This window comes from Diadema setosum, chromosome 14, assembly GCF_964275005.1.
Source record: "Diadema setosum chromosome 14, eeDiaSeto1, whole genome shotgun sequence".
Lineage (NCBI taxonomy): Eukaryota > Metazoa > Echinodermata > Echinoidea > Diadematoida > Diadematidae > Diadema > Diadema setosum.
The window spans coordinates 8722592-8746505 of NC_092698.1; the positions used below are offsets into that span (position 1 = coordinate 8722592).

General features: G+C 39.4%; 1 protein-coding gene across 1 annotated transcript; it reads right to left on the bottom strand.

Moving 5' to 3' along the window:
- Positions 1-148: 148 nt before the first annotated feature.
- On the bottom strand, positions 149-21025 carry LOC140237994 (DNA replication licensing factor MCM6-like). Its single transcript, XM_072317922.1, has 18 exons — positions 20717-21025; positions 19085-19228; positions 18288-18398; positions 17563-17725; positions 16719-16858; positions 15852-15964; positions 15049-15194; positions 14240-14390; positions 10798-10939; positions 9853-9994; positions 9039-9146; positions 8157-8312; positions 6001-6129; positions 4908-5069; positions 3992-4103; positions 2096-2281; positions 1430-1569; positions 149-307 (listed from the first exon to the last, which is right to left on the bottom strand). Exons 1-18 carry the CDS (start codon positions 20806-20808, stop codon positions 173-175), a joined length of 2472 nt encoding a protein of 823 aa, XP_072174023.1. The 5' UTR covers positions 20809-21025; the 3' UTR covers positions 149-172.
- Between the last annotated feature and the right edge of the window lie 2889 nt (positions 21026-23914).

A 23914-nucleotide genomic window follows, 5' to 3' on the forward strand; every position in this document is an offset into this window, starting at 1 on the left:
CGAAGACTTACTCAACAGCACAACTTGCCAGTGTATGATTTCAGGTATGCATCATTGGGCCACTGAGAAAAAAATTGTCAATTTAGCTTGCATTCAGTGCAACCTGTCTTGCTCTGAGGTGTGGCAGCCACTGCCCCCCCCCCCCCTTCCTCACAAGATGGCATCAGTCTCTCTAGTCCTCTATGGTGAAGTTTGGATGCACCACCAAAAGAGGGTCCTCTTCTACCACCTCCTCCTCCCCCTCGCCCTCTGCCACGCCCTTCTTCCTCTTCAGTCCGGTCTTGGCCAGCTCAATGATGATGTGATCCTATGAGAGAGAGAAAGAATGGACAGAATACAGGGAGTGATTACATGGCTGGCAATCTTAATCTTTTGTCAGTGCACACTGTGCCACCTCTAGTGAGCTGTGGATCTTACCCCAAAACATTGTACAAATCTTGACAGAAAATCACTTGGGGTAACCCTACAAATCACATGGTATTACATCATGGTCCAACTTAGGTATCAATCTATCTTAATTTCTGTTTTACCTTCTTTAACTTTAGTAATAAGCCCTGAAGTCTTGAAATAAAAAAAAAGCAAAAAAAAAAAAAGAAAAAAGAAGAAATAATAAAGTATCTTTCATTTCATGGTAATTGAGCAGGCATTCAGCTAACAAGTCACAGAATACACTGCTGATTTCAAAAAGCACCAAAAGATGAAGGTAACACTACACCTCAAAATAACTTGTGATGTGAAGTCTGGGTGAAACTGACCTTCAGCTTCGCCTGGGACAAATCAAAATGTTCATCGCATTCCTTCTTTTTGTTTTATCTGCCACACACTTTTCATGCATATCATCTAATACCTATTGTGAGTGTGTAAGCCAACTAGGGTCCTGCTATTCTTGGTTACCTTGCAACTATGAATTTTTGTTCATTTTGTCTTGATTTTGTCATTCCCTGGAAGGGATATATACAAGTCTTTGGGACTGGCATCTTCTTTGTATGTTGTTACAGAAGTAAGGTGCTTTAAGACCACTCAACCACATTTCCAGTTAAAACAAACAAACAAACAAACAAACAAACAAAAATAAATACTCTGAGTGTCACTGTTCAAACTGCTATCAGTGCCACTGATATTTTGTAAAAGTGTAGCTTTTAATTCAGTAACTGTGGTCAAAAATACTTGCTTAATGATTGAACAAATCAAGATATCTGTTAGTAATATTACTGACCATATTAAACTGTTCCCATAGACTGTGGTCATAGAGCGATTCCTTTCACGATCATACTCATTCACAGATATTTAGATTAGTGACGACATGCCTTTGGATTGTGAATTTATCCAACTGAATTTCATCATACTGCTCAATGAGCCATGTGGTGAACAGTGTGTACTTTAACTACAGCAGAGCAACAAAAAGAACTGAATTTGATAGGCTACGTACCCTGTGAATGAGGCGGTAGATGACTTTCTCGACCTTGGTTTTCTTCTCCACCAACTCTTCCTCGGACTCAATCTCCTCTTCCATCTCTTTGAGATACCAATTGACAACATCGCTCCTTCGCACACCCTCAAAGCCTTCCTCTGCACAAACATTGGGAAGAAAACATCACCCTCATATTTAAGGCAGGGCTGTCAAACTCCATAATGAAAACATGCTGTGAAAATTATGCTTTGAAGGGGGGGGGGGGGGCATCCTTACATGTGGAAAATGCACACATTAAGCAGGCAAAGTGGATAAACATGTTTTTCCCTATTTTTTCCCCAAACTTGTACTTTCATTCTAAACTTCTGGACTTATGAAATCAGTCTCAGCTTGTGTGTCAATTTTTTATGATTGGTTGGCATTAGGGTTGACATCTACGCATGACATGACATATGATCTTCATCATCAGCCATTTGTTCATAAAATATAAGCATGAAACCTTTCTGAAGTGAAAGATAAACATCTATGTAAGGGTGTATTCACATGGGGAGGGGGTGGGGTGAATATAGCATGGGAGGGAGAAAGGCACATTGTACAGAAAGGTTGGGGGAGGTGGGTACAGACAATTGTCATGCTTATACTAACAGCTAGGTGGCCATTTCTGTCAGTTTTTTTTTTTCCTACCTTCTTTTTCTTCTTGCTGCCTCATGTACAACACAAGGAGGTTAGAGGTCATCTTGTACTCTTCAAATGACATGTGAAGTCCCTTCTTCTTGGCTGGGCTGTCGGCGTCCGTGTCGGCCGACTCCTGTTCCTGGGTGGGCGGAGTGTCCGTCTCCATGGATTCAGCTGCCTTTTCTGTCTCATCATCTTGAAAATGGGGAAAAGAACAAATTAATAGAGACTTTATCATCACAAAGAAATAGATTGAAACAAGCTGTGATTTCATTCGTTTACTGTCGGTCCTCCCAGAAAATAAAATAAAAAGAATCCATGCAAATAAAGGACTGTACATCTCCTGTGGATTTCCTTGTTGGGGTGAACATTATGATGACTACATTATTCAAACAGTTATTAGTTTGACATTTTATTCTTTCCATAGCAAATGGTTACAACTGAAATTCACATTGATATGGTGGAACTGACTCCGACATTCTCAACTATTTTCTGCTCCTGTATACCTCAGCAAAGACAGATACTGTCAGAGTTCACATATAAGGCTACAAGCCTTTCTTTTTCATGGGAAATTAAGATAAACGTTACTCATATTACACTCTTTTCAAAACTTTTTTTTTGAATACTCCCTGTGGTCAAAACACATTAAGAAAACTAGAAATGTCGTTATGGCGACTGGTGTATGCCTCCGCCATAATGCATGCTTCTCCTAATAGGTCTATAGTACAATGTCTTGACAACGTGTGATGAAAGTTTCACACAATTGGCAAAATATTAAAATGACAGGTTTGCCACAAATGTGCTGAATGTTCACTTTCCTAGAACTAGGTTCAATTGGATGAATGATTAAAATGTCAGAGTGCAGGTATTTGGGGGAACTGATGATTTTTACTTGACTTTTGACCCTTTTATAAGTTTATGCATTGAGTAATTTTCAAGGTATTGAGAAAAAGTATAATTTCAGTATCAAATGGTAAAATAGTATTATCTAAACCTGGACTTTGACCTTTGACCTCACAGTTCCAAAGAGAATCACTAGGTAGAACATGCATAAATATGTAAGTTTCATGATAATACTGTGAGTTACTTTTGAGATATGGAGGAAGAAGTGCAATTTAGCACTTTCACTTGACCTTTGACCTTTTGGCAAGAAACTTCCCACAGAATATATATTGGGTTATACATGCATACATCAAGTTAAAAAAAAAAATCCTTCAGGCATTGCATAAATATAAGGAAAGCAGTGATATTTTGAGGAGTTGACCTTGACCTTTGACCCCTGACCTTTGACCCATGACCCCCAACTTCCCTAGATAATCACTGCCCATCGGTACATGCATATATACTAAGTTCCATGAAGATACCTTGAACCATTTGCGAGATATGGAGAAAAACATGAAATTTCAACCTTTTTTTCACAAAATAACATGTGACCTTTCACCTTTGACCCCATGACCCTAAAATCCAAACAAAGTATTATCCCCCCAGGATATACCCTCATACCAAGTTTGATGCAAAACCACCTCACAGTTCTTGAGATATTGACAAAAACAAAACGGGAAGGACGGACGGACGGACCGACGGACGGACGACCCGAAAACATAATGCCTCTGGCCACTTCGTTGGCGGAGTCATAATGAAGTGGTGTTGGAAACTGAAGTTACAGTATGCCTGCTTGATATTGAGATCCTTACATTGACCCGTTGAGGGCGAGTTCCGAGAATACTTAGGCAGGTGTCTATGGGAAATGTGTGTTGTCACAAAATCAAACTGTCCTCACGGTTTAACCCACTGAAGACTAGTCTCAAGTATTTTCAGGCAGGTGTCTATGGAATGAGTAATACAGCAAAATATAGCTCGTCCTCAATGGGTTGATTGCTTGCAATGGCTACTTGTAGAACTCACCGACTGCTGGACCATCATCTTCCTCCTCCTCAAAGTTGATGACAGGTTGCTCCACCCGGATGATGGACTTATTGAGGAGACGGAAGGCCTCCTTCACATGCTTGGGTTGGACCTTTGAGATGAAACCATGGAGATTAAGATGTCATCAGCTGTCAAAAACTTCCTTTAATGGCCATTTTAAACATTCAAGGAAGTAAGCACTCGCAATGTATGTAGGTTCCAATAAAAGTTTCCAGACTAAATCACTGACTTGTGTCTTGTTAACTATATGTGCAGAAATATACTCACTCCACCATGGAAGGCTTGATAACATGTTACAATAACTATGAGATTTAGCACATCATCTTACAGATGATAAATATCCAGCATGTTGCCTAAATTGACCTTGTCAATCGTACATCAGCTAGACAGCCGACAGCCATACATCTATCCCTTCAGGGAATTATAAATGTCTCTCTTTAACTTAAACAGTCAAGTGTCATTCATTTTAATGAACTGATAGTGATTTTTAGTCTTTGTAGCACCATACCATTACAAAGTCATGTTTGTATCTACCAACTGTCGATATTAACAAAACAGGATAATATTTCCCCCAATAACCATATTTTTTTCCCCCAACAGATTATCACATTTCCTTCATTATGATAGTGCACATAACTTCACACCATGAGAAAATGTCTGCACTGCACTTGTAATGTTTAGAAAAAAAGTATGCCACTTCAAACCACAAGTGTAGAAATCCTGATGGCGTCATTACATGGAAATCCTAATGGAAGTCTTCTCTATTTCACATCACACACAAAGGAAAAGAAATGGATTGGACTGTAGTGCATGGAAAAAGTTACATCCTAAAATGTCCAAAACGATAAGTTTTTGTTGTATCTAGTTATGAAGGAGGTCGAAAAAGGAGTCAAACCTCGTCCTGGCAGTGCAGCCTGGCCATGCCCTCCGAGAGTCGGATCATGCTCTCCAGCTGTCGCACCGTGATTCGCCATGATGACATTGTGGCCCCCGAGCTGTCTCGCTGCCTCAGTCGACGATATTCATCCACCATGAAGTCCTGAGACTCCTTCGTTATCTGTCGACAGCAAAACAAAAATAAAACAAAACCATTCATAATGATTGACCCTTTATGCATCTAATGTTTGACCCTTTATGTATCTGATGTGACCTTGATCAACTCTCTCTCAAAACCAGTCTCTAAACTGCATGTGGCCAACTTAAGGGTAAGTTCATTTGTGTGCCCAGGTCTGGGGTGCCTACGTGTGGAACGTGGGTTTCTTTGCCTGGTTCATATCATCCTTGTTTCACTCCAGTTTGCATGTGAGCTCAATACACAAATGACTGGGTTGTCAACATCCATGCAAAAACAACAGGAATTGGTTACATCTTTCAGCGACTTGACATTGACATGGCATGAGACTCTTGGTGCCAAAAATCTACTTTCTGTGAGGCTATTACAGTATCACAGACATGTAAGTAGTATCTGTCAACATGCTAAGAGCTAATAAAAACCCTGATGACTAATTTTGTTTCTACATCATGAAGCAAGAAGTAATTCAGATTGCTAAATGATACATACACCAACACAGGCACATTGGAATAGAAAAACTCTCTCTGCACATTGGATGGTGTGTGTGTATATGTGCAGTTGTCAGCATGTTTTACTACTTACTCAGCAGTACTGTTGGAAAAGCAGAAAAGACAGTACACAAGTCACACTTCTCTTTAAAGTCAGTAAATTTGTGCTCTGCAAAGATTCAGACCTTTGATCTCAATTCCTTTGCATTCCTCCACAAGCAACATTTCAAAGAAGCCTCACTCTATGAACATGAACTGATTGGATTTCAAATTGCACAAGCAATTCTCTGGATAGAAATTGTTTTCTTAATTTCATCACTTCCTATTATATTTCATGTACATTAGTTTTTGTTTGGAGGTACTTGTACTCCTGCACTCAAATTTCTTCCTCTCAAAACTGGTCCGAACCTGTGTGGCTAGAGACTTACCGTGGGCTTGAACTGCCTGGCAAACATGAGGTACCGCTGCATGTCCTCCACGGAGTAGTGCCTCTCCACACACTCCTGTCGCCGGGCGTGGAGATCCACGATTCGCCTTGCGATGGCGTAATCTGTCACCTATGGATTGAAGGGTGAGAAAAAAAGAAAAACAATGAATAACATACGATATGCTTGATTTCTGAAATAAGTTTCCTAGCCCTAGTTTCCTAGGTAAGGGATTCATGTTTTGAACATTTCTAAGTGAGATAATGAGAAACCTCTTATGAAATATGAAAGAGCATGTAATTTTAAGGATTCAACGTTTATTTGATGAAAATTGGTTTCCAAATGGCTGAGATATCCAAAAAAGTGCTAATAATAAAAGGCGACATGCCACAACTTTATTAGGATCTCTTTGTTTCACTTTGTTTTTGGATATCTCAGCCATTTCAAAACCGATTTTCATCAAATAAACTTTTGATACCCCTTAGAACTGCATGCTCTTTGACATCTCATAGAGTGGTTACTGAATATCTCGCAAACGTTAAAAGCTAAATCCTCACCTCGACCAGAACTGTACACACCCTTTAAAGACACTACCCAAATGACAAGATATTTACTTGCCATTTTCCTGCTTGGTTTTCACCATCAAAACTTTGTAAGTTTAACAATCTACTAAAAATGAAAATGCAAACAGCTGTCAAATATTCCACACCATTTAGTATTGGCTTAGAACTGTAAAAGCCATGCATTGCATAGTTAGTCCAGTTATCTTTGTTTATCTATTTTTCTTCTAAAACTGAAATTAGGATCATCTACAAGGATGATGGAAAATCTTTAAACAGAATTTGATTAAAATTTGATGAGACTTGGATCACTTGGGCAAGCAATAAAATTTTAGTCATCAGGCCTATGTGATATCTTGATCAACTGCTAAAACTGAAATTTACCTGTGACTCAGGCCATGATGACTGGTAAACTAGATATATCGCTACGGCGACTGATATGCCTCCGCCATAATGCATGGTTCTCCTAATAGGTCTATAGTACAATGTCTTGACAATGTGTGATGACAGTTTCACACAATTGGCAAAATATTAAAATGACAGGTTTGACACAAATGTGCTGAATGTTCACTTTCCTAGAACTAGGTTCAATTGGATGAATGATAAAAATGTCAGAGTGCAGGTATTTGGGGAACTGATGATTTTTACTTGACTTTTGACCCTTTTATAAGTTTATGCATTGAGTAATTTTCAAGGTATTGAGAAAAAGTATAATTTCAGTATCAAAAGGGAAAATAGCATTATCTAAACCTGGCATTTGACCTTTGACCTCACAGTTCCAAAGAGAATCACTGTTAGGTTGAACATGCATAAATATGTAAGTTTCATGATGATACCTTGAGTTACTTTTGAGATATGGAGGAAAAAGTGCAATTCAGCACTTTCACTTGACCTTTAACCTTTTGGCAAGAAACTTCCCACAGAATATATATTGGGTAATACATGCATACATCAAGTAAAAAAAAAAAAAAAAAAAAAACCTTCCGGCATTGCATAAATGTAAGGAAAGTAGTGATATTTTGAGGAGTTGACCTTGACCTTTGACCCCTGACCATTGACCCATGACCCCAACTTCCCTAGATAATCACTGCCCATCGGTACAAGCATATATACTAAGTTCCATGAAGATGCCTTGAACCATTTGCGAGATATGGAGAAAAACATGAAATTTCAATTTTTTTTTTCACAAAATAACCTGTGACCTTTGACCTTTGACCCTGTGACCCTAAAATCCATGCAAAGTATTATCCCCCAAGGATATACCCTCATACCAAGTTTGATGTAAAACCACCACATGGTTCTTGAGATATCGACAAAAACAAAATGGGACGGACGGACGGATGGACTGACGGGCGGACGGACGACCCGAAAACATAATGCCTCCGGCCACTTCGTTGCGGAGGCATAATAAAAAAAGTACTCTCTACAACAGCAGCATTACCTCCATGTGAGAGAGTATGGTTTCTTAGCATGACCTTCAGTGGATAATCAAGGAAATGAGCAATGAGCCCTGGAATAGATTCTTTTGATTTCATTTCAACGTCTAACACAATGACAACGGAGTGTTGGTCCTGAGAAAAACAGACTCAAGTCCCTTACCTCATTGCATTCATCCACCAGAATGAAGAAGAGATCGAATCGGGACATGATGGGAGCGGTCATCTGGATGTTCTGCTTGAGAGGCTTAGTGCGGTCATACCGACCACCGATGGGGTTGGCTGCGGCCAGGATGGACGTGCGAGCATTCAGGGTGGCCTGCAAAATAAACCAGGATAGACAGTTCTAATGATACATTTTCTTTGATGACAAATGCTTTATCTCTACCTTACCCTTGCATGTGCTTTGTTTGCTAATCAGCACATTTGATAACACAATTTCTCCCCGTACAAGAGCAGGAGCCCTGACACAAACTGTCACTGCATAGGAATCATTATAACTTTTTGTTTTGTTTTTACCACACTGACATTGTATGCAACAAGTGCTTTATTTTGCCTAAGAGGGTGTGTCTAACTCACATTACAGCTTTGTATTTTCGAGTACTAACTGTAGGCAAACACGACAGCTTGGCCAGAAATGAGGCAAGTTCATGGCAGCACAAAAAGACTTACGTCATTGATGCTGAGAGTGACTGAGAGTGTCCAGAGAAAAAAAGGGGGGGGGGGCATCTTCAAAATCCAAATGCTACACTACAATTAATAATCTGCAACAGTCCTTAAAAGGTAGTAAACAAAATGACAATTAGAAATATAATCCTAAAACATAACAAGGATAGCACTTCATCAATTAGCTTTAAATTTGTTTCTCATGGTTCTTGTGATCAGCTTTACAGAGATGTGAGTCTAACATCATAGGTTATTTTCCTGAATTAAAAAACATAATTCTGATTTGGCAATCTTTCGCACTGAGATAGTAGTCGCCATTTCACCAATCCTATTAACACACATCTATCTTTACAGTGAAATTTCTGCACCGAACACTGACCTTCACTCCAGCCTTGGTGATAGAGATCGTCTGTTGCTCCATGGCCTCGTGAATGGCTACCTGATCTTTGATGTCCATCTTATCAAACTCATCGATGCAGCACACACCCTGCAGCAAAGAAAGGAAGAATGTTTCATTATTTAGGAAATCTTCATAAAAGAGGTACGAACATGCATATGTGATGGAGAGCCACACAGCTACATGTACAACTATATACACAACAGATTAAAGGGTGTGTACAGTTCTGGTCGAGGTGAGGATTTAGCTTTTAACGTTTTGCTATTAAAGATATAGAGAAACCACTCTATGAGATGTCAAAGAGCATGCAATTCTAAGGGGTATCAAAAGTTTATTGATGAAAATCGGTTTTGAAATGGCTGAGATATCCAAAAACAAAGTGAAACAAAGAGATCCTAATAAAAAGTGTGGCCTGTCGCCTTTCATTATTATCACTTTTTTGTATATCTCAGCCATTTGAAAACCAATTTTCATCAAATAATCGTGAATCCTTCTTAAAATTACATGCTCTTTCATATTTCATAAGAGGTTTCTCATTATCTGACTTAGGAATGTTCAAAACATGAATCCCCACCTCAACCAGTACTGTACAGTCCCTTTAAGTTAAGGAAGATAGATGTGAGAAACTGCAGAAGTGATAAATTTAAATTGCTCCTTATGTTCAAATACACTACAAAATTATCCCATGTGAAATTTGGGAAATTTATTTTCTGCAATGACAGTAATTATGGGAAGCACCCTTGGCATATTTAACAAAGATATTACCTTGGTCTACTTATTCCTTGTTCCTACTTACATTGTCTGCTAGCATCAGAGCACCAGCTTCAATCACAAACTCGGACGTCTCTTCATCCTTGACCACTGCAGCGGTCAGACCGGCGGCCGAGCTGGCCTTGCCGCTGGTGTACACAGCACGTGGGCTGAACTCCTCGACACACCTGGCAAGATGGCAAATCAACGATTTAGTATCCTCTTTTTATGTAGCAAGTTTAAACAGGAACAGAAATGATAATCAAATAAACAAGACATAGAAATGCATAAATACACTTGATTTGTCTTTAATTCGTCTGTTATGAAACTCATTAGGTACGTCTGTTTTGAAAATATGAAAACATTTGTTAGATGCATTTATTTTTAATGTGGCACAGGAGGGAGTAGACAGTGTGGACTGGTTAGAGTCTTTGACCCAGTGATCACAGCTGAATGTCATACATAGCCTACTTAGCAGCTAACATTGATAACATAAAAATCAATTTGAATCAAATACAGAAATAGAGAGGGGGATCTGAAAGGTTATTGAACTTTTGGCAATGTGCCAATGGAAATATACAGATTGTACCCACCTCATAAATCATACTATACTGTACACTCTCCTACGAGTATAGAGTTCTCACAAAACCACTCAAAAATGCCTATTGATTGTTTACACACATAAATAATTTGGTTCATACTGTTACTAGGGATCTCACACAATGCCATTATCACATTGGTTAATCACTTTGCAAGCCTTACAATCTACAGAACAACATATAGGGCTAACCAATGTGATGGTCGATGAAATCCTTGCTGATAGAAATGAAAGCCTGAAAATATACATAGGTCAACAATGGATCAACTTTGATGTTGCACTATTTAGCTCCTCATATCTAACTTACCCCAATCACAAGATAAAAATATCCCCAATCTTCCATTTTGATTGATTGGATGAGACAAAATTGGATTACGCAGTCAATTTTCTTACTTGAGAAGTTGACTCTTGGCCGTGCTTGGATCTCCGACGACGCAGACGTTGATGTCGCCACGGAGACTGGTACCCTCCATGGTCGTCTTGGGGACTCCACCAAACATCATGAGCAGAATTCCTCGCTTCACCTCATCATTTCCTGGAGGCAAGAGAGAACAAGTTGGTACATCAAATCAGAAGTTTGTGCCATATCTTTCTGTAAGTTGATGTTAAAGGGACTGTAGAGTACTGGTTCAAGTGGGGATTCACGTTTTGAACATTCCTAAGTGAGATAATGAAAAGCCTCTTATGAAATATGAAAGAGCATGTAATTTTAAGAAGGATTCAACGTTTATTTGATGAAAATTGGTTTTCAAATGGCTGAGATATAAAAAAAAGTGCTAACAATAAAAGGCGACATGCCACAACTTTATTAGGATCTCTTTGTTTCACCTTGTTTTGGGATATCTCAGCCATTTCAAAACCGATTTTCATCGAATAAACTTTTGATACCCCCTAGAACTGCATGCTCTTTGACATCTCATAGAGTGGTTTCTGAATATCTTGCAAAACATTAAAAGCTAAATCCTCACCTCGACCAGAACTGTACACACCCTTTAAAATCCAATCTCTCTGTACAATATCATACACACCCCATAGTTTCATGTTATTCACATTAACACAGCATCATATCAGACTGTTGTACATAAATACATTGTATATTATACAGCGAAATGCAGGAGACAGCTCTGTTTACATTAGTGGTGGGCTATACAGGGGGTAAAAAAGGGTCATGTTTCGAAATCCTTAGGGTCCCTGCTTATTTGAAGCAGCTTATCGTACTGAGCATTTTGACACCTTTCATTAAAAAATCGGTTGAAAAATGAGATGGAGTCGGCCAAAAGACTGATTGGGGGGGGGGGGGGGGGGGCGCAAAATTACTGTCGCGCGTCGGTCAAAATATAGTGAAAAAATAATAAATTCACTATCCAAAGGAGTATGAAGATGATTTAAGTGTCCAGATATATGTTTTTGAGGTCAAGAAATTGGTTGCAAATGTCGGAAATCCTCGATATACTATAGAAAGCTTTCAAATTCTCAAATTTAGCTTTTTGTGGGGGGGGGGGGGGGGGCGTAGGGCTAAGTTTCGGCCCATTTCTTGTATTTGAGTCACCCATATGCACTTTGCCATCTTCCAAAATTTTGTAGTCACAGGCTTATGTGATGATAATTAAGATACCAAAAACAACAGTAGATATAGGAAGGGTATGTTATGCTCTTTCAAGCAATTCAAATTTTGAAAATGAAAAATCTGTTAAAAACACTGCTTTCACAACTGCAACAGTTACACTAGGACACCACATACCGGCGTAAAAATTACTACATTTAAGTTCCATTTGTTATCAAACTTGCGTTTGCTTGCCATAATGATGTGATTATTCTCCTCTCTACTCAATAGAATGATTGGAACAGGGTATCAACAAAGTTATTGTGTGGTAATTGTCAAGCCCAAATATCATGGTACACTTTCGAGGTCTCATGGTCCCATGCTGTTGCGTGGTATAATTTGCAGGACACTTACAGTCTGTATGTCATGTCGCTTTGGGTATCTCCAACGTAACCCATTATCAGGATCACAACACTTTATAACATGTTCTACTACACGTGTATGTGCCCTTTCCATTGTCATTTTGGCATATCGTGAGGTACCACTGTCTGACATTATTAACATCCCAAATTGTAAGGGCACAAGGTTCATTGACCGCAATATCTGGTTCAACAGCGCCACTTGCAACTTTCAACTTTGAAGGTGCTGGTTGAACCTTAGTGATTTTCAGAATCAGTTGCATACATGTACAACTGTATATCCTTTTCCATGGGCATATCTGGCAATGCACTGATTGTGGCGGACTCTGAAGTATTGTATGAATGAGAGTCAGACGATTTTCAGGTCTGTTACTGAAATCTGGTTAAGGTTGTAGAAGTGAGATCGTGCTTGGAAATGAGAAGTGCGCCTTCTGTATGACACTCCAATTTGAATACATGAGCAGGGTCGGATCTTGCTGCCAGCTTGTCAAACTTTGCAAGATCTCTCTCCCAATCCAAATTGTTAGTTTGTAGACCTTCAAGCTCCTCATCATTTCTGATGAAGATCACAGGATGAAGATGGAAAGATAGTCCACTGCTGAAACTCTGCTGAAGTTAACAACAAGGAATTGATGTCCACTCTCCCTTTGATATTATGAGGGAAAGTAATGTTGAATTATTTTCTTTACAACTTGTAATCATAATCTGCAGTCTACACATTTGAGATGGGTCATTTATGGACAGAAAATACAATGAAACTTAAGAGTCTACCCCACCACTAACACCCCCCCCCCACCCAAAAAAAAAAAAGAGAAACAATGAATGCTTTCTATAGCAAATTAGGGCTTTAAAACACATTTACAATCAGTTTCTTGACCTAAATTCTACTGTTGTTTATATCTTCAGTATCATCAAATTTATAAATCTGTGACAATTGGAAGATGACAAAGTGCACGTTGGGTGACAGGAACACCGAAAATGGGCCGAATCTTAGCCCTATGGCACCCCCCCCCCCAAAAAAAAAGCATAATTTGAGAATTTGAATGCTTTCTATAGTATATTAAGGGTTTCTGACATTTGCAACCAATTTCTAGACCTCAAAAACATATATCTGGACACTTAAATCATCTTCATACTCATTTGGATAGTGAATTTATTATTTTTTCACTATATTTTGATGACGCTCGACAGTAATTTTGCGCCCCCCCCCAAATCAGTTTTTTGGCCGACTCCATCTCATTTTTCAACCGATTGTTTAATGAAAGGTGTCAAAATGCTCAGTACGATAAGCTGCTTCAAATAAGCAGGGACCCTAAGGATTTTGAAACATCACCCATTTATAGCCCACCGCTATTTACATTTCTTGCTCAGCTAGTCTAACTGGGACTCGTCAACTAGTAAACTCATTTGAATTCCCGGCAGATGTGCCACTGACTGATCACCGAGTGTGATAAGTTGCTAAAAATGATAAATGGCTGTTGGCTAACAGGACCAGCTCCCACCAAATGTTTGATTACTCAATTTACAAAACCTTCTTGTACCGTTTTTGCTCTCAACTTCAAGTGGCACATACATTTATATCTTTTTTTTTGCCTGCTAAATAGCTGCACCTGCACCTGATCCAAGTATTGCCACTGTATCCTAATTGTTGACAAGTAGAGATTATAAGCTGGTTGGATACCTCATTTTGAGCATACGATTTGCTTTACATGTATTTGTGACAGCAGGAAAAAAAGACACACTCCACTCATAACCTGAACTACCATACTAAAAATAACCCCAAAATGTTGGTAAAGTAGGTGCATAGATGTACAACAGAATCCTCCCCTTCCCGCCCTGTAGAAACCCATGGTAGGTTGGACTGAAGTCTTACCGTGGATGGTCGGGAAGAGACTGGTGATGAGGTTGTGGTACAGGTTCTTATCCTGGCTCATCTCGTACACCTTCTGCCACTCCTGGTCAGTCATCTGCTTCTTGATGGCCTCAGCAGTCATCTCCTCTCCTCGCATGTCGCGTCCTCCAAACTATCGAGGGAAGTGGGCACATTACAACAGGTTATGTCGTAAACATGCATACGCCTGCTTAAAGATCATTTGGTCATCTACTTCCTAAGGATTGGGCCAAGCTTCCATAGTCTCTTAAAGTGAAATTACACAACTCTTTGGTAACTTCTCATATTGATACTTCATACATTTATTGGTGGAACATACAACATGCAAAAAATATTCACATAATTTTGTTTTCGCGCTGGTTTCTGGTTGCACGAGATTTCCACACCGCGAAAATTTCTACTTTTATAGTATTTCTCTAGATGAGTCAGTTAAGTATAAACCAGCTCACACAGTGATAATCATCATATTCAGTCTACAAACACTGTAATCTCTACTTTCCTTCATGCAAGCATACTTGCTTACTCTACAAGTCCACTTTCTCTCCCAATCCCCCTCAATAAAAGAAAAATACCAAAAAAAAAAAAAAATCACAAGTTCATGTATTAAAGGGGATAAACTTAAAATCTAAAGATGCATGTGTTCATGACAGCTGATTAAATTTTACAAGTGCAGCCACTAACAGCACATTTCAGAAATACGCCCCAGCACACAGACAATGAAGATCACAACCAACCAACCAACCAAACAGACAGACAGACCTCTCCAGTAACAGAAGAGGGCCAGGACTCACCCTCGGGTTGGAGGCTGTGACGTTGCAGGCAAGGAAGGCCAGTCTGTAGGACAGGTCCCGGACCCCGAGGGCCTTCAGCCCCCTCACGCCTTCCTGGTCGTAGCCCTCCGTGCCTTTGCCGCGGGCTGCAGTCTCTGCCCTGGCACCTGGAGACGAAAATGGAGGCAAGGGGAAGGGGGGAAGTCTGCTGTAAATATCTTATTCATGGCACACACACCTATCATCACTCTTCATTTGAAAGACACATGTGTATGTATGTATGAGTGAGTCACAGGAGTCTCTACTGTTCTATGGAAAAGAGAGGGAAACTAAGGTAATACCAGGGTACATATGTGATTCTATTGCATAGGATTCATTTCCCCCTCAGAGCAGGTCTCAAAACATATGCAGACATGTACACACACTGGGTATTGGATGTTATGGTTAACCCGTTGAGGATGAGTCCCGAGTATACTCGGGCAGGTGTCTATGGGAAATGCATGTTGTAGCAAAATCAGTCCGTCCTCAATGGGTTAAGAGCATTCACTTCAGCAAGAAAAAAACCAGAGAAGTCACTATGCAATGTGATATGACATGCTAAATATTCATATTCAGTGAGGTTTACAAACATTTATGGCAATTGGAAATAAATATACACCACACATTTTACATTTGTTGCTAATCTTTTGTGAATAGAAATCCAAAGTATCTTAAACAGAATTCAACTATAAATCATTGTTTCAGATGTATCTTACAGGAAGGAGTTCTGCACTATGCATTCATTTCCAATTGTAGGTTAGAACTAAAGAACAGCTGGCATTTACCTGGCATGGACAGTGTTGACACATCGGGCACGACAATGAGTGTTCCAGTAAAGTCACATTTATCACCAGCTTGAGGAAGCTCAACAGCTTCTGCTCGCAGTATGATTTCCACACTAGAATATGAAACACCAGATGAGGGCATGTTGAAATCATGGTAAGAAAAGATTGTCAAAACTAACAGAAGCACTGCTACAAAATTATCACACAATAAATCAAGGCTAAGCCTAAATTCGAGCAAAAAATTACAAGAGGGAGAACTGCTTAAAAATGGACTGTGAAGGTGATGTAAGAACACAAGCTACAACTGTACATGATACATGGGCTACATTTAAATTTCATGGTATCAGCAAAGAGACTTGATATGGAAAGCTTTGCTGAATGCCTATGATGACCTAAGCTATGCAATTGAGTTGCTCCCAACAAAATCAAAATGGAATGAAGATAAAACTGCCTTCCCCTTTTTATGGCAAAGACATATCCACCACTAAACCACAACTGACAATTTCAGCATTATTTGTGCTTTATGATTCATTTGGCAGATACACCACATACAGAGTTCCCCTTCATTAGCCACTTCATCTGAAAGTTACAGAAAAGGCTGTTTACTATCATTGTGGGTGTGTCTGTATGTCTCCGTTCACACAAAATTGATCAAATGAAATCAATACCAAAGAAGTGAAGCTTCGTACAGCATGACTGGCTGGGGGGGGGGGGGGGCATCTACGTATCAAACTTATATACGTTTGTCTGTCAAAGCGATGGCAGACCATGCAACATGTGTTCAAAAGAATTTGTATGGGGGCATATTGCAAGCTGATACTGTTGGATCAACTTGAAATTATGCTGTAATAGTTTGGGGGTCGGTACCTGCGTGGAATACTTCCCCTGGGAAGCTCTGCCTGCGTCTCCTGGATCCGAACCTTCTGAAAGTCCACAAAGCGTGACTTGTTGGTGTCCAGCATGAAGCGCGATCGGTTCGAGCACACCGGATTCCTGCAGATCGTGGGCTGTGGGCATAGCATTGTGGAATTATATCACTGATGCATGAAACAACTGAAATCATGTAATCTCCGGATATTTGTTTGACACTCAACACGGGGAAAAAAAAAAGAAGCCGCATAACAATGACAGACAAAGATGGCTACTTAATTTCTTTGTTCACATGAAGAACATTTTACGGGGCAAATTTCAGTTGCAAGTTTCATTATGGGACCACATGTTGTAACCAACTAGCATTCCCCGTGATTAGACATATTAACAAAGATTAGGATATCTCACTATCTTCATCCTCTTTACAAATCATGTACACTCTGAAAGCAGCATTATCCCAATGCCATCTTTTTCAGATGAAAGTTGGATGTCATAATTTTCAGATAACACTTGCAGACTTTCCTACCTACAGTGAATAATATCAAAGAGGTCAGTTAACAGTTGCCTCATATAACCAGGGAATACTTTTCCTGGTATTGCATAGCAATTTGCTATGCTTTTTGGCATGATTCTATATACAAAATGTCATTTGCATAGCAATTTCATTACACAGATTTGCATAACATTTTGTATGTCCATTGACTAAAATTGCTACCGGGTATTCCACTTCGAAAAGGAAAATTATTCCCTGTATAACTGAATTAGCTGATGATATAATTTTACTACTAATCATAATTACAGAGGAAATGCACAAGGACAGACCAAGATTCTGGGTGAATACCTGAGTAAACTTAAACTGCTGCTCAACATCCTTGATTTGAGTCTGGCAGTCCAGACAGACGAATGTCCCGCTGACCAGTTCGGGGTGGACTGGGTGAGTCCGAACCACCTGACCGCTGATACGGATCAGAGAGCCGATCTTGGCTGTAGTCATTTCACGCACCCTGCAGACAAAAGACCACTTTGCATATTAAAAGGCAATTTCAGTGTGAATGACATTCACATTTTTGACCACTTTCAATCATTACCCTCTGTTTCTTATGAATTCGAATAGAGTGAGTGATTATCAGGAGCCTTTAGTGAGGTCTTTAGCAGGCCAGACCAGCTGTGTCTAGACAGCTTACCGTATGGTAGAAAAGATCCTATATCACCTATTTTTTGCATTCCCCAAACTGACAGAACTAACAGACTGGAGTTAAATGATAATTCGACCAGACATTAACTTTTCCTTTTTGCGTATAAAGTAATGCTTCTACGTAAGTAATAACTTGTGAATTTACAAATCTTCAGCTTCTCTACTACCCGTGAATAAATCTCACTCATTATCATAATTGTGTGCGATTGGCCTGATGCATAGAAAAAACAAAGACTACCAAGTATGCACACACTTCTCCAAGTAATTGATTTGTACTACATTGTATATTCCATCCACTCCATAAAAAACAACACACTAATTTCCCCTGTAATTATCATTCACAACCCCCCATTTCATATGATTTTACATACTTATGTCTGGTAGGCACATCATCGAAGGCAATGTAGAATTCCTTGTTGGGTGGAACCTGGGTGTGGTCTCGGGCGAAATTCCGCACTGCCCGGCACAGGTGGGAATACACTCTGCAAGAAAGATGTAATATTGAATAATGACATTAAGAGCATTCAATAGTTCCAAACAGCCAGCAAATCATGTTATACCTACATGTATAAGCCTACATGTGTACCAGTACATATACATGTACGTAGGACCCTTTGCACCAAATCCTGTACAAAGCTACGCCTACTTGATTGACATCAGCAACTACAAAAATTCAGTTAGTCTCTTTAACTAATATTTTTGTTGTTTTTATTTCAATGAAATGCTGTCAGCCTGTCAGGACTTCTATGTCATCTTCACTTTTATCCATGAAGACATACAGTGTACTCACATTGCACTTGTTTCATCCTTTTTCAATCCTTTGCATGAGAAAGCCTTCTCTCTGGACATTACATGTAAATATGCACTATCAAACAATGTCCAATACACATAGGTTTTAGAATTCACCTCTACCATTTTGTATGTTATAAACGACACCATTCTCATTACAATTATTGATTACACTACAAATTGTATGCATATCTACACTTGCCACTTCTTGCATTTATGCTTGAGAAATGTCTTGAATGTATTACAACAGTTGGCAATCCTCTAAAATCTAACCAAAAACAAATCATTTATGACTTCCATGGTTCACACAGAATTTGTGTTACTGTTTGTTTGTTTGTTTTTTCTGCCTATCACTGGAGGGGCAGTACTTTAATTGTACCTGTAGTATTCTTCCTGAATGGTGGTGGCCAGTTGTTGGTTGTGTGCCTGGATGTCCTCAAAGCTGACAGTGAGTGTGTTCCTCTCGGGTCGGATCAGCTCCTGAACGTCCCTCAGGTACTTCACATCATCCTCCACTGTGAACCTGATGAACAAAGTGTGCACAGACTCATGTCAAAGTAAAACATACAGCATGCCCAGGTGAAGCTACGACCACATCGATTTCATGTTTTTGATATGCTGCTGCTTATTATTTTTTTTTTTAATGTCATGCCACAGTTTCTTACATTTTTTGTTTAAGAACTTGAACAGACAGTTTGCATCAAAATGTAGAGTTTGCTTGTGAGTGTGTCAGTTACAGTATTCGCGTTTGGGCTGGTCGCAGTTACGTTGTGTAAGCGACAGGGCTGTGTATTTTATAGAAACCTACAAAGATTCTAAGTACAATGTATTCTAGTAATGTTAGGTCTAACGTTAAAGCCAGAAAGATAGAGGTCTCAGTCTGGGAAATCCACTCATGAGGGGGGGCTCCATCTCACGAGGCACTCCTCATGACATGCGCACCTCCGGGGTAATACTCGAGACTCTAGTCTACTGGCTCCCTCCCTGCAGTGCTCATGAGGCCTCCTCTTCACTTCTCATACATCTCACATCTGACTGATATCATTAAATGGTCGCAAGTTCGCACTGTGCTTTTTTGTTACACATACGTCCACTCTCCATGATGTCTTGATGAGAAGAAAAATTTTTATCTAACATTGGAACCCTAGGCCTATACGTTAGACCTAGGTAACGTTAGTACTGTAAAAGTGGATATTTTCGCGCGACTAATTTTTCGCGCTAGGCCGGGTCAGAAGAGTTTCGCGTGTTTTTAATTCCGCGCTAGTTTCTGGTTGCGCAAAATGCGCGAAAATTTCAACACTGCGAAAATTTCCACTTTTATAGTATTTGTTCTGATTAGAACTTGATTTTTGTCAAAACAAATCGACCCAGTTTCTAGATAGAATTTTCTTCTTTTCTTTTTCCAGGACTGGTCTAACATTAGGGAAGTTAGCCTAGTTTAAATATGACTATTCAAAGTAGGCCCTACCACCTACCGATATTTGTAGGCTAACCCCGGAGCGGGGCGCTGTAACTCGGTACGGGTTGGGGTAGAAACTAGCTGGTGCGGTTAGGCCTCGTCGCGTTGTACTTGGACACCGACACTGTGCTGTGACAGCCTCCTGATGTTGGTTAAATCTACCAATTGTCCTTACGTTTTGACTTTCAGTGTTGATTTACAGTCAGTTTTAAGTTGAAATGCAATATGTATGGTCTAGGCCCTACGGCCTAACTGCTTTTTAATACACTCACACTCATGATTACACTGCGTGCAATGCAATGCCAATTGCCAATGGCTGGCCGACAAAACAACCACACAATCTGACAGGTAGATTCTAGACAGTGACACATCATCATGATCATCAAGACATCATCACCAGAATTCAGATCATGATCATGATGATCATCCGATCCAATCTTCATTGATCTTAGTAGAGTCTAGATCTCAAGATTGTTTGAAAGGGACTATAAAACTCTCGCTCTCTGGTCAACAATGGTCAAATTTGGGGTTGTGAATCGCAGTTTGACTTACTCTTCCAGGAAGTTTTGAAATAACTTTTGACACGTTTCAGCCACATCGTCTTTGACTTGAGTGATACCCGTCCGTTGATCTGCAACATCCATGTTTATCGGTGAAGATGATGTTTAGGCTCAACGATGTAAATTATTCTTGATCGTTGGAAACTTTCAGAAAGCTGTATGAAGCTAAAATGAAGCCAGTCTATAGTAAGACAAAAACACTCTTATCTGCTCCAAGTGCACCACTTTACAACAAATTAAACCGTGTAGATCTACAACGTTATAATTATCGCCAGGCGGAAAGTTCCCAAACGTCAAGGGTTGGGATCTGGGCGGATCACAATGCAATGCAATGCACGTAAATGACCGCGAACAACGGCGATCGCAACAAACACCGGCCAATCTTGCATTCGATTCACTGACTGCACACTTACTGCACAGACACCGTTTCACATTCGCGCCACTCACACCATGTGATTGTATTTGTGCTGTTCCAATAATCGATATTACTCCTTTACTAAAAATAAAATTTATTGATATTGATGAAAGAATTCACCTTTATGTGAACAAAAATGAACTTTAGCATTCGATTTAATATATCAAAGGAAGTATAAGAAATAATATATAGTTTATGGGACAAATACTAATCTGATTTGATCCTTTTTAAGATCATTTAAGGGCGTAAAGTTGAATACTTGAACAGCAGGCGGCGGGCAACTTTCCCGGTTCGAACGTAGAGGGCCACATATTTAAATGCCGAGTTGTGCATAAATTAAATACTTAGTAGCTATTGTCTGCATGCTGCGCATGAAAACCGAGTATCACATGAAAACCGAGTATCTGATACACACACACACACACACACACACACACACACACACACACACACACACACACACACACACACACACACGATTAAAAACAAACAAAAACAAACAAACAAACAAACAAATAAAAACAAAACACACACATACACACACACATAAACAGACACATAACCACATCATACAATGCACTCACATTTTCTTTGATTTAACGATAAATCTTATTTTGTGATCCCATGTAATACACAATAACTTTACAAGACACGTACATTCTTTGACTGAGAGTATAAAGCAACTACGTGTCGGCCTACTTGTATTTACGAAGATAGCAAAAATATTTCATGCAATTTTAATATAAGATTATCGTGATCAGATGACGACGTAAATTACACAAAATGAACACAGACTGTAACTCTATGTATACGGAATCTCTATTAAAACAAAAGGACAATATGAATAATTGGTCAACCGTAACCTACCTCTAAATCCTACAATACCTATGCTACATACAAGCGCCTACCATTCCTCCAAACCTCTTAATTTCCCAGTTCCCTCGATCCAAACATCCATCCCCACTTCCGAGCGCATGCGTATAACCCGAGTGACGTAACTTTAGTTTTTAGCACACGTTGGAAGTTTCGTCTGAAAAAAAAAAACCACACACAAAAAAAGACTACAGAAAATTGGCATGATTGTGTGTGTGATTGATGTGATCCTGATGTTTACCAACTTGAAACAGCAATGTTAATGTCATGTATTATATTATTTACGTATGAGTAGATTATGTATTAGTGTGTCATCGATATTATTTCATTTACATTATTGTACTAGGCCTACATACTTGCAAGCATGATAGGTTTGCTGTCTCTTCATGTGTCAAGCAAGAATATTGTTCCCCAGGTTTTGCTTATTTAAGGTGGTAGGTCCTAATTTATCTATTTTGATAGACACACAAAGGACGAAGAACTAAAATCACTAGCTTAGACACTAGTGCAGATCCATTCACTAGAAAAAAAAAACATGATTCTGCTTACACTTACTAATGCTACAGTCACTCACGGCCGGATTTCGAACCGGGTCCAGAAGGAATTAAAACCGTATCGACCCGGTTTGAGCCGTAAAGACCCGCATTGACCCGCATCGTAACCCGTGTCAATTCCTGATGGATTTCAGGGGCTACGACACGGCGGTGAAAAATTTTTGGTCATGTTCAAAATTTTCTCACGGATTTCAATTGTGTATTGACATCCGAATTGACCCGGTTCAAACCGCATTGACTCTCATCGACCCGCTGCAACCCGCAGCGTAAAACCGTATCATGGACCCTTGCCGTATACGGGCGGACGTCCACTTGGGCGCGGACAAGCCCCGGAAGGGTTGCGGAAGCAAATTTTGTTATTTCGGCATCCTGTCCGCGACAGACGCGGAATAACTTTGTGAATCGGCTTGTCCTGGGACATTCCTAGGACTGTCCGCGGACTGTCCGCGGACTGACTGCGTACATTCCTAGGAATCACTCCGGAAGAGCGCGAAATACCTCGGAATATGCTAATCGTAGCCGGGCAGCGCGGAAACATTTAGGATTACACCAGGAATGAATGCGGACAATCAGGATGCCTTCCGGACAACAAAAGTTAGGCATGCGGACAAACTGCGGACAATACCAGGAAAATGGAAAGGTATAAATTTGGCGCTGACTTTGACTTTTCCTCATTTGACTGCTCATTGATGCTCCTTGTTGTGCTTCAGCAGTAGCGGCTGATATTATATTAATATGATTGGTCAGTATTATTTGATAAATGTGACCACCAAAAGTCGAAGAATAGGATTGTTTACATGTCGGCTGACGACTCATTTTTTTTTTTTTTAATTTGTCTCACCTGGGAGAACAATTTTTTCTCTGCCTACAGTCACATGGATGATATTCGTAAACTTTTTGAACCATACATACATATATATATATATATATATATATATATATATATATATATATATAATATACATAAAAATGCAAATGTATATATGTATATATTGTCATGTTGATAAGGTAGTCCACGTGTGGGCAAGATAAAAAGATAAGTAACAAAACTGCAACAAAGTTCATGCTGTATTCACCAACGATTTATTTCTTTACAAGAAATAAACCGTTAGTGAATACAGCATGATCTTTGTTGCAGTTTTGTTACTTATAGTACTAACTGTTACTTATGTTACTATATATATATATAATATATATATATATATATATATATATATATATATATATATATATACAGGGTGTATATATTCTTTATTCCCTTTTTTTTAGACAAGTGCTTCATCCATCGTGAAGTATATACATGTTTTGTCTGATACTTCTGTAGAGCATGCCAAATTGATCCTAATCA

What these genes read in the sequence shown, in the direction of transcription:
- LOC140237994 (XM_072317922.1), bottom strand. Translation starts at nt 20,808, where the DNA reads ATGGATGTTGCAGATCAACGGACGGGTATCACTCAAGTCAAAGACGAT. An exon ending in GTCAACACTGTCCATGCCAG is followed by an intron (nt 15,195 to 15,851) that starts GTAAATGCCAGC and finishes TTTCGTCTCCAG; the next exon opens with GTGCCAGGGCAGAGACTGCA. An exon ending in TCACCAAGGCTGGAGTGAAG is followed by an intron (nt 8,313 to 9,038) that starts GTCAGTGTTCGG and finishes TTTATTTTGCAG; the next exon opens with GCCACCCTGAATGCTCGCAC.